The sequence below is a fragment of the Myxocyprinus asiaticus genome, chromosome 43, assembly GCF_019703515.2.
Source record: "Myxocyprinus asiaticus isolate MX2 ecotype Aquarium Trade chromosome 43, UBuf_Myxa_2, whole genome shotgun sequence".
NCBI lineage: Eukaryota > Metazoa > Chordata > Actinopteri > Cypriniformes > Catostomidae > Myxocyprinus > Myxocyprinus asiaticus.
In genome coordinates, this window is record NC_059386.1 from 6,633,984 (window position 1) to 6,646,315 (window position 12,332).

The window sequence follows — 12,332 nt, forward strand, 5'->3', positions numbered from 1 at the left end:
TGCTGGGCTTGGGCACCCAAGCTCAGAAATTGCTTGCGAAATGCAAATATGCATTCCCTCCTGTCCACTTGCTACTGTGCTGTGTAAGGTTCGGGAAGACAGAGAAACCATGTTGCTGGTTGCACCAGAGTGGCCCAACCGTCCTTGGTTCCTGGAGCTTGTAGAGCTGTTGGATGCTCCCCCGTGAGAGATTACCTGGAGGGATCTGCTCTAGCATCCCCAGCCGGAGCTGTGAAAACTTCATGTTTGGCCCCTGAATGGGGCTTGTCTGACAAACAAGGGTTGTGGCAGCCACTGCTTGACACCATACTACAGGCCAGGGTCACCTCAATGAGGTGGCTGTATGCCTTGAAGTGGCGACTTTCTTCTCAGTGTGAGGACCCAGGGCATTGCCCTGTGCAGATGGTACTCCGTTTTTACAAGAACATTTGGATTCAGGACTTACTCCTACGCTTAAGGTGTATAGCGACAGACCACTACCTCCTAGGTGATTTGTCTGTGGGCAAACACCCTCTGATCAGTAAGTTCCTTCATTGTGCTAGACGACTGAGACCCTCCCGCCCCGCTACCATCTTGGTTTGGGACTGGTACTAAAAGCATTTACAGGTTCCCTGTTTGAACCACTATGCATACTCTCATTGAAGACTGTGTTACCACTTGCTTTGGCTTCAGTCAAATTTGTCAGGGACCTTCAGGCCTTGTTGGAAAATAGCTCCTGCTTAAGGATTGACCAGGCTTATTAAAAGCTCAAAATTCTGGCCACCACCTTAAGGGCTCAGGGCTGTTTCCTTTGAGTTGGACGAGGTTAAGACATTGCACATGCTGTGCCCTGTGAGGACATTAAGCATGAATATTGACCAAACGAGTCAATTCAGGCTATCTAAACAGCTCTTTGCTTGGAGACAGCCAAACCTTATGAGCAGCCAAACCATTAGAGCTGCCTCCAAAGCAGACAAAGGCTTTCTAACTGGGTTGTGGTTGCCAGTTTGCAAGCATACAGTGTCCCATAGGTGTTAGGGCTCATTCCACCAGGTGCATAGCCTCATTCTGGGTGTGGGCAAAGGGCTTGTCCTTGGAGGACATCTGTCTGCTGCAGGCTGGGCTTCCCCTAACACCTTTGCCAAGTTTTATAGCTGAGATGCTTCCTCCCTCTCTTCCCAGATTTTGACTGCGAAGGAGGGTTGATTTGTCAATGTGGTGTGGCTAGAGTCTTTTATTTTATTATTAGCCTGGTCTTATGACCATGCCATCCTCTCTCTTCCAATTTTGTTTGCAAAGAGGAGTCATTTTCAATGCTTGTCAATATATTATGTTCCTGGTCTATTCCCACTGTGGTGTGTAGAAGATTTTCTGAACATTGTTTTTTACCTGAAATGGGTAGTGTCATTGTCATACTATTTTACCATAAATTATTTATTTATTCTCCCTCTTCCTTCCTATTTTTCAATATGAAGGGGAGGCTATTTCAATGCTTTTTCACTACCCTTTTGGCTAGTGGGCATTGCTTTGGCACATGTGAATCAGTAGCACAGTGTTATGGTATACAATTCCCATAGCGTCAGCTACTGACTCATCGTCAAAGTGACTGACTTAAAATGGAATGTCTCTATTACGACTGTAACCTTGGCTCCTTGAAACGAGGATATGAGACGCTACATAGCTTTGTCGCACTACTGATTTCTTGCTGTTAAGGGACAGAGAGATGTCTCTAATCCCTTCAGTTAAAAAATCATGAAATAGCGCTATGCTCCATGTCCGTGATGACTTACGCATGAGAGGCGGCGCACCAAGTGCCATCTGCCAATCCAGATTGCCGTAATTTTCAAGGGTTTCAGAGATCTTTACTCCTTGGAGGAGTTCTCATAGTGTCAGCTACTGAGGCAGCGTCCCCCTCTTTCAGGGAACCAAGATTTCAGTCGTAACAGAGACGTTCTTGTCTGAACATGGAGCCACTGTGAATGAGCTTCTCTCATAGAACACATAAACTCACAACAAAATAATAAAGTTGTCCTTCCACTTGTATATCAGTAGCATACAAATTGCTTTATTTAAGTGCTAAATTTAATTTCAGTTCTAATTAAAGGAATAGTTCACTCAAAAGTTACAAATTCTGTCATTATTTTTGTGTTTTTGGTTCCATGGAGAGAGAGAGAGAGAAAAAAAACAGCAGATTGGTAAGGAATGGTGATGAGTAATTTTATTTTCTGGCTGAACTTTTCCTTTAAAAGTTTCACATTTAAGGCAAGTATTATTTTTTTTATGTAATACTGTAGTTAAAGACAAATTATAAAACCATTTTGGTGGTTTTCATATCAGGATATTACTGAATAGATATTTTTTTGTTGGCTATTAATTTAAAGTGACCATTTATATAGAAAATACATTATTTGATAAATAGCAAGCTTTACAAATAAGCCACAAATGTCCTAAAAAGCAGCAAAATTAACATGGAAAAATTAGGTATTGAAAGACCACTTAAGTCACGCAATGTTTTGGTGAATTTAAAATTGATAAGTACAAAATATTTAACAGCAAATTTTCGGTGTACAACACAAATTGCCAGATTGTAAAATATGCTGAAATCCGCATCTCTCTGTGTGCATTCCCGTCTTGATTTGCTTCGGTTGTAAATGCTACTGGCTCGTCAAGCACTCCCGTCACCTGTCCTGAGTTTACGGGCTTTTATAATTTCTGGTGTGGCTTTCTTGCGGTTACTGGCAAGGCCAAACCAACACATGAGGTCGATGAAGCAGGTGGTGGGGTTCAAACGCAGGCCAAACTCACTGGTTGAGTAATCAAATGGAAACGTGTGATGGAAGTTGTGGAAACCTTCACCTGTGAAATAATAATAATAATAGATTTACCACTTTCAGCAAATTCAGATGCCTGGATCACAGTGGGGGAGAAAGAACAATGTTCACAATCCATTTTACTTCCATAAAGTGAAGTATTTCTGAGTGAAAAAGCGTATTCAACTAGAAGTAATGTAGTGGTGTAGGACTTGTATTATGTTTTGGGAAAGACCATAATTGGATTGTGAAAGTGTGCATTACATGCCAGATAGAGCTCTCAAATGCATCTCACTGGACATCAATAAAGAGCAAAAAAAATAAATAAATGCTGTCCTTTGATGTTGTTCAGAATGCATCAGGATGTATTAGCTTTTATGCTACAAATCAAATTTGGTTTCGGTTATTTGATCACAAAATGCTCAAAAAGGCCAAAGCAAAATTTGAATGACATACCCATTGCTCCAAAAGTGACAAAGCGATTTTCCCGAGGGCTGATGTGCTTGTCGTAGGGGCGGTTTCCATACATGTGAGCAGCACTGTTGACTAACCAAGTCACATTGAGAGAAATGGTGTAGCGCAGGATAGAGGCCAGGAAATATGAGTTCCACATGCTCTCTCCCCAGAAGTACCATGGTACCACCGTGGGCAACAGGAAACACATCACCACAACGGATGTCTTATAATACCTGTATCAAATATATAAAATACTTTAATGTGTGAAAGGCATGCAATTTCACAGTTTTTATTACACATCTAACTGAGCCTGTTTATTATAGAGTTAGGGTGAGTGTTAGGCTAAAAATAGTTGGTGCCATTACATATTCATGGTGGACTTACTTTCTCTGAAATACAACAACAGGATCAGCCAACAGGTCACTGAAGTCCAGTCTGCGGCCTCTCTCAATAACATCCACGTGCTTCCGCACAAACAGCCAGCCAACATGTGCGAAGAAGAATCCTCGCTTTGCATTGTGAGGGTCTGCATCTGTCTCCGAGTACTTATGGTGCACTCGATGATCTCGCGACCATTCATAGATGTCATTCTGTTGGAAAGAACATGACACCTTCATAAAGTTCTGCAATGTTATTCTTCTGGAGTGGCAACAGGTGAAAAAGTGACAAACTGAGCATTATGTCAACCATCGCAATTTCATGAATAACTCCTTAAATCTGTACAAACACAGAATGCTAAAAAAGATTTAAACGATTTTTTTAAAGATTTTGTTGGGGTTGGAATGACATGAGAGCGAGAATTTGTATTTTTATGTTTCATTCAACCCACAAAGATTTTTTAAATTGACACTTTCCTGAAATCGATTATTTCATTGGCCAACACTTACATCATGCTGGATTGAGACTAATTGTACAATAATACACATGTGTTTTGTCTTGTCCTCACCTGAAAGGCCATCGAGTTTGCAGCAGCCAGAAAGATCCTGAGAGGCAGTTTGGCTTTATAAGACCTGTGGCTCCATAACCGATGGGCACCTGCAGTAATGCCCAGTGCTGTGACTATGAAACACACGTATGCTGCAGAAACACAGTACACAGCAGTGTAGTCAGCATGCACTTGCTACACAATTCTGTTATAAGAAAGAGCATGCTGGGAGAAAATTAGAGTACATTAGCTATAAATAGGCGACCTGGAGTATATTAATAAAACAAAGTGCCTAGGGCATCAGACCCACTGACTAAACCCAACTGTACAGTAATAATTAAAGATTGATTCAGACTGCACACACGCCCTGGTGACCCAATGCAGGCATGATGCATGCACATGCAAATATAAACATGGGTGCTTACAAAAGTTTGTATCCACTTCAAACGGTGAGAGATGTTTGTGCACGTCTAGAACACTTAGGTTTACGTGCTCTGAATCTCCATAGCAACTAGACTCTTGAAGTTTCCTCATTTAAAAATTCATTGTTTTCACACCTGATGTTTCTGACATGCACCACCAGCTGCCTCAGTAATATATTTCCTTGTACACTGTTACAATTAAAGAAGTCACAGGAGGTTTGTACTATCTATCTATCTATCTATCTATCTATCTATCTATCTATCTATCTATCTATCTATCTATCTATCTATCTATCTATCTATCTATCTATCTATCTATCTATCTATCTATCTATCTATCTATCTATCTATCTATCTATCTATCTATCTATCTATTGGCAGTGGTGGCTCAGCGGTTAAGGCTCTGGGTTACTGACCAGAAGGGTAGGGGTTCAAGTCCCAGCACTGCCAAGATGCTACTCTTTGCTCCTGGGGCACTGTATCATGGCTGACCCTGCCCTCTGACCCCCAGCTTAGCTGGGATATGTGAAAACAAATACATGTCACTGTATATAAGCAAAAATGTATGTATAATGTGTGACTAAAATAAAGGCTTCTTATCTATTAATATTTAAAATGTTGCAACTTTTACATTTAAATTATCAATATATTAATATATATTTATTCATTATTATGCTATTGATTATTATAATTATATTTATATTAAAAACATCAATTATTATAACGTATATTCATATAAATAATAATTATTAAATAACTATAAATCTGCTACATCTATAGGTATTTTAGTGCCTAAATGTATAAAGTCAGTAAACGTCTATCATACAGAACATCACAACTGCCTATTTAATGTGTGTACTGTATGTTCATTTAATGATGTTAAATGCCCTAAAAAGGACAAGATGCATTTGAATGTGCATTTAAACATGCACATTTTTGTATTTTTTGAATAATAATAATAATAATAATAATAAAATAATATATTAATAATTTTTTTAATAATGAATTAATCAACTGCATTTACCAAAATCTTTTAATAAGAATATTTAACAATAATTGTTATTTATTATTAGTTTTACTGACAACATATCTTACCAGTATAATATTATTATAATTATTATTAATTTAAAATAATTTGTTAATACATAACATTTGTAAATATATATTTGTATTGTTCATTATTATTGTTAAAAAAGTATTATTTTTTAATAATTATGTTATTTATTGTAATTGATTTTACAGACAGCAACTCTCACAAGTATATTAGTAATATTATTATAATTATTAATTTTAATTAAGGTAAATTGTAGTAATTATTTATTCATATTTATTAAAATGTATTGTTATTATTATTATTATTATTATTATTATTTTGACAATCTGCACATTTCAGCCATTTTTAAGATTTAGGCATTTAAATGTCAAATTACAAATTGAACTGTGTAATGTTTAACTAAATTAAATTAATTAAATGTAAAATACTTGGATTTTTAGTTTAGTGAAGATTACTCAATTCAGTTTAATTGAATTTAGTTATGAAATTAAAATGCGTAAATGCACCAAATCACAACTGCATATTGCATGTGGTCTAATGTGCTGCTGAAAAAGACAGATACATTGATTTAAATGCACATTTGAACCCACGAGCAGGTCCAGTAGATCAGTGATCATATTCTTACCCCAGATCCAGGTGAATGGATGCGCTGTGGGGATGAGGAGGATGGAGTAGAGCGCGCTCATATGGAGCACGAGCATCAGCAACACATTTCTCCACACGATCACCTGCTTTCCTCTAATATCAGCGCTCTTCATCATCGCGTCTGATGATATCTGTCTCTGATCGAGCATCTTCTCTGAGAGTCTGATGATTGTATTCTCCGTCAAGCCACCGGATGTAGATCGGTGCTCGTCCACGAGCGTGTGTGCAGCAGCGGAACGTGCTGAACGTGATTTTAAGAGTATCTCGTAATGAAGCTGTGACCTCACGAGAGATTCTATTTTTATTCTTTAGCTATTTGTTATTTTAATTTTCATTAATTCTAACTAATTATAATGATATGTGCGTAAGAATAAATACGTTTTTGAAAAATATATTTCATTCTTATTTTATTATGTTATAGGCTTTTATTAAATACAGTAAACTATGCAAAAACTGGACCGTTTTTGGCAGGTTCACCATTAAATGATGGCACAACCCTCCTAAATGTAAATATTTCAAAACAATATTTACTGTAATTCATTTCTAGGGACTATTCCTATGGGACAGTAATCTTAAAGGAATATTCACACTAAAATCATCTTAACGCACATATTGTTTATGTCTTGCGGCTATACTTTTGAAATAGTATTTTAACGTTTATGGATCGGCCCCATTCACTTCCATTGTAAATGCCTCACTGGAACTTAGATTTATTGATTTTTTTTAATCCCCTTTTTCTCCCAATTTGGAATGCCCAATTCCCACTACTTACTAGGTCCTCGTGGTGGCGTGGTTACTCACCTCAATCCAGGTGGTGGAGGACAAGTCTCAGTTGCCTCCGCTTCTGAGACAGTCAATCTGCGCATCTTATCACATGGCTCTCTGTGCATGACACCATGGAGACTCACAGCATGTGGAGGCTCATGCTACTCTCCGCGATCCACGCACAACTTACCATGCGCCCCATTGAGAGCGAGAGCCACTAATCGCGACCACGAGGAGGGTACCCCATGTGACTCTACCCTCCCTAGCAACCGGGCCAATTTGGTTGCTTAGGAGACATGGCTGGAGTCACTTAGCATGCCATGGATTTGATCTCCAGGCCCCCTCTAGATTTTTGCTTTTTAAGGAGGGACCAGTCAAAATTTATTTTTTGTGGTAATCAGAATTATGTCACAAATGCTGCCGATTGATTTTAACTTGCATTGAACCTAGAATATTCCTTTAATTTCAGAAAATGTATATTTTCTGTAATTGAAGAACTGCAAAAAATATTTATTCAATTATTTGATTGCCTTCTGATAATGAAATGGCAATCAATCATACAACTTTTTTTGTCCTACTTTTTTGCTGAACCCTAAATTGTTTTGTAGTTATCAAATACATATTGATAAAATTCAAATAATTGATCAAATTAGTATAATAAATATAATTATTGTACTGTCAATTTTATAAATATATTTATATTTTTTTTATCTAGTCATAATATAAATCTATGGCATTACATATCCATTACCAGTCAAAAACTTGGGCACAATTCGTTGAATTTACACTGGTGGCTAAAAGTTTGGAATAATGTACAGATTTTGGTCTTATGGAAAGAAATTGGTACTTTTATTCACCAAAGTGGCATTCAACTGATCACAATGTATAGTCAGGTCATTAATAACATGAAAAATTACTATTACAATTTGAAAATAATTTGAAAAAAATCCTGATGACAGCTTTGCAGATCCTTGGCATTCTAGCTGTCAGTTTGTCCAGATACTCAGGTGATATTTCACCCCACACTTCCTGTAGCACTTGCCATAGATGTGGCTGTCTTGTCGGGCACTTCTTACACACCTTACAGTCTAGCTGATCCCACAAAAGCTCAATGGGGTTAAGATCCATAACACTCTTTTCCAATTATCTGTTGTCCAATGTCTGTGTTTCTTTGCCCACTCTAACCTTTTCTTTTTGTATTCTGTTTCAAAAGAGGCTTTTTCTTTGCAATTCTTCCCATAAGGCCTGCACCCCTGAGTCTGCTCTTTACTGTTGTACATGAAACTGGTGTTGAGCGGGTAGAATTCAATGAAGCTGTCAGCTGAGAACATGTGAGGTGTCTATTTCTCAAACTAGAGACTCTGATGTACTTATCCTCTTGTTTAGTTGTACATCTGGCCTTCCACATCTCTTTCTGTCCTTGTTAGAGCCAGTTGTCCTTTGTCTTTGAAGACTGTCGTGTACACCTTTGTGTGAAATCTTCAGTTTTTTGGCAATTTCAAGCATTGTATAGCCTTCATTCCTCAAAACAATGATTGACTGATGAGTTTCTAGAGAAAGCTGTTTCTTTTTTGCCATTTTTGACCTAATATTGACCTTAAGACATGCCAGTCTATTGCATACTGTGTCAACTCAAAAACAAACACAAAGACACTGTTAAGCTTCATTTAACAAACCAAATAGCTTTCAACTGTGTTTGATATAATGGCAAGTGATTTTCTAGCACCAAATGATCAATTTAGCATGATTACTCAAGGATAAGGTGTTGGAGTGATGGCTGCAGTCTAGATTTGATTAAAAATGACTTTTTTCAAATAGTGATGGTGCTGTTTTTTTTTTTACATCAGTAATGTCCTAACTATACTTTGATCAGTTGAATGCAACTTTGGTGAATTAAAGTACCAATTTCCTTCAGAAACAGCACAATCTGTACATTATTCCAAACTTCTGGCCGCCAGTGTATGTACAACACAATTAGATTTTACAGTGCTCTCCACTAATATTGGCACCCTTGGTAAAACGAGTAAAGTAAGCTGTGAAAAATTTCTTTATTGTTTACCGTTTTGATCTTCATTAAAAATATTCACAAAATTCTAACCTTTAATTGAAGTAAAATAATTTAAATGGGGAAAAATCTCATAAATGGATATTTTTCTCCAAAACACGTTTGCCACAATTAGTGGCACCCATTGAAATTCTTATGAGTAAAATATATCTGAAGTATATTCCCATTAATATTTTACATTTACATGGGAAAGACCAAAGAATAAAGTTATGTGTGGCAAAATGTTGAGCTTCACAAAATGGGAAGTGGCTATAAGAAAATAGCTAAAGCATTGAAAATACCCATTTCTACCATCAGGGCAATAATTAACAAGTTCCAATCACCTGGAGATGTTAAGAATCAGCCTGGAAGAGGACATGTGTCTATATTGTCTCCATGCACAGTGAGGATGGTTTAAGTAGCCAAAAATTCTCCAAGGATCACAGCTGAAGAATTGCAGTTGGGTCTTGGTGTCCGAAAGTCTCTAAAACTACAATCAGACATCACAAGTTGTTTGGGAGGGTAAAAAAAAAGAAAAGAAAAAAAAAAGCCTCTGCTCTCATCCAACAACAAACTCAAGCGTCTTCAGTTTGCCAGACACTACCGGAACTTCAAATGGGACCGGATTCTATGGTGAGATAAAACTAAAATTGAGCTTTTTGGCAGCAAACACCAGAGATGGGTTTGGTGCACACAGAGAGATAGACATATGGAAAAGTACCCCATGCCCACGGTTAAATATGGTGGTGGATCTTTAATGTTGTGTGGCTGTATTTCTGCCATAGGTCCTGGACATCTTGCTTGGATACATGGCATCATGGACTCTATCAAATACCAACAGATAAATCAAAACATGATTGCATCAAAAACCAATTTTTACACAAAAATGGTTCACCGACCACAAAATCAAGGCCCTGCCATTGCCATCCCAGTCCCCTGACCTGAACCTCATAGAAAACCTGTGGGGTGAACTGAAGAGAAGAGTCCACCAACATGTACCTCTGAATTTGAAGGAGGTATGGAGGAACGGTCTCAGATCCCTTGCCATGTGTTCTCCAACCTCATTAGGCATTATAGGAGAAGTGGTTGCACAAGGGAGGTTGCACATAGTATTGAATAAAAGGGTGGCAATAATTGTGCCACACACATATTTGACAAAAATATTTTTTTTTTGTTAAAACATTTGTGCTTGCAATTCTTTATCAATTAGAGAATAGATTTTTGTGAATATTTTTGAATGATAGATCAAAAGGATAAACAACAGACATTTTTCACAGTCTTCTTGCTCATATTAACCAAGGGTGCCAATATAAGTGGAGGACACTGTATAACAGAAAATTATCTTTTGTACATTTAGTTATACATTTCATGAAACTGATTTAACTAGATTATCTTCTACTACATTTTATTTTAATGTAAAACAAACAAAAGAAAACGAAATTAGCAGTGCGGCAAAGCATTCCAAATTCCGGACAAGCCCCCAATTTTGTCTCCAACATAATTGGTCCAAATATCTGAATAATGAAGGTAAAACATTCACTGGTCTGTTAAGCATTACAGGTTTGTAAATGAATTATTAGTGGCAAGAGTGTAATAATTGATTAGCTATCCAGCTAATCCAGTGTTATCACTCATTAATTTCAATATATAACACCAACCCAGATGAGCATTTCTGAAATTTAAAATAAAACAAACATCTATACAAAGAAACATGTAACCAGTAGCCACAAATTGTTTTTTAATAAAACAGATCAAACTGCAAAACAGTCATCAAATGTACAGTACAACCTCAATTACTGAGACAGTACAGATAGAGCAAGCCTCAAAACTTTTGTACAGCCATATGCGAAACATCTCGCTCAAAACAGACTTAATGACAGAATGCAAGGCTGGCTGCGATTGTGTAGCGAAATAAAACAAAAATGACTAGAGATGATAAAAATAACATTCCCTTTTTTGTAGCCTGGCTTCAGTTTTATCCTTTGGAAAAAGTATTATAAAATAATTCTGCACATCAGATCTGGTTTGTTTAGCCACTTAAAATTAGAACCAGGGTATTGTTACCATTATCAGCCTAAGGAAAAAATGGTGCATGTCTTTAAGACTCTAAATTAGAAATTTAGTGACATACAATAAAGACAGGCAGCATTATCATCATACAAACATAAGTCAAGATATATTTCTAAATTTCCAATTGTATGAGCACCAAATACTGAATCAAACTGTTCAAATAAATAGAATTTATTGCAAATATTTTTTTGCTTGTTACCACATTGTCATATTAAACCTGCTTCTGCAGAAGTCATGCCATTCAATAATCAGTGAATATATCCAGAAATTAAACAACTGAAATGACATGATTTCGTAACTGTAAACACCAGTTTTCCTAAAAATCAAACATGAAAGATTGTTTAATTAAAAAAAATGTTTAAAAATTAAATAAAATACTTCTACAGAATAATGCACAGTGTACTTAATGCAACTATGATCTCACTCAGACTACTCTTCACTTAAAAGCATGAAACATGCATTTCATTTTATGAAGTTCATTTCCCGTTAAAAGTAATTTCTTTTATACAGAAATAAAAATGGGGAGGGCCCTATTGCACTCTGCTCTGTCATGATTACAAATATATAATAACAACATAAAAATACATGATGAAGAATCTGAAGAAGACAATAAAAAAACAAATGGCCCTGGTATTCGAAACATTGCCATATCACAGACATGTTAAGACTGGCAAAATATATGCACAACTGGTCCTTAATGATGGCTTGAGGATTTGTGAGAATACTGGTTTGTGTGTGTGCGTTTGAGGCTTTTCAGGATATCAAACCCCCAGTTTGCTGGCCTGTGTTAGTACCACCTTCAGGACTGGCATGAAGGCGGAGGTCTCGCTGAAGTTGCTGTTGCTAACGATGTGTGTGTGGATGTTGAGTCCGTCGGTGTAGGAGCGGCACTCAATGCTGTGGGCCATATTATGAAGACCACCTACAATAGCTGGAGAAAGCTGGAGAAAAGAAACTAAGTCTAAATTTGTGTCTTAAAGGGACAGTTCATTCATCATTTACTTACCCTCATATGCCATCCCAGATGTTTAGAGCTTTCTTCTGCTGAACACAAATGAAGATTTTTAGAAGAATATTTCAGCTCTGTAGGTCCTTACAATGCCAGTGAATGGGTACCAAACTTTGAAGCTCCAAAAAGCACAAAGGCAGCATAAAAGTAATC

The 12,332-nt window shown here is 37.0% G+C and overlaps 2 protein-coding genes across 12 annotated transcripts in view; both read right to left on the reverse strand.

Annotated features, from left to right (window-relative positions):
- Positions 1 to 2,163: 2,163 nt before the first annotated feature.
- Positions 2,164 to 6,505, reverse strand: LOC127434052 (stearoyl-CoA desaturase 5-like). Its single transcript, XM_051686502.1, has 5 exons — positions 6,272 to 6,505; positions 4,192 to 4,322; positions 3,630 to 3,835; positions 3,246 to 3,478; positions 2,164 to 2,835 (listed from the first exon to the last, which is right to left on the reverse strand). Exons 1-5 carry the CDS (start codon positions 6,438 to 6,440, stop codon positions 2,645 to 2,647), a joined length of 930 nt encoding a protein of 309 aa, XP_051542462.1. The 5' UTR covers positions 6,441 to 6,505; the 3' UTR covers positions 2,164 to 2,644.
- A 4,311-nt stretch (positions 6,506 to 10,816) lies between these two features.
- LOC127434045 (protein transport protein Sec31A-like) overlaps positions 10,817 to 12,332 on the reverse strand; it is a 39,039-nt gene continuing 37,523 nt past the window's right edge. For all 11 annotated transcript variants that reach the window (XM_051686491.1, XM_051686490.1, XM_051686489.1 and 8 more), the window contains one exon: positions 10,817 to 12,111. In XM_051686491.1, coding sequence (XP_051542451.1) covers positions 11,932 to 12,111 — 180 coding nt within the window. In that variant the 3' untranslated portion in view covers positions 10,817 to 11,931. The remainder of the gene's footprint in view (positions 12,112 to 12,332) is intronic.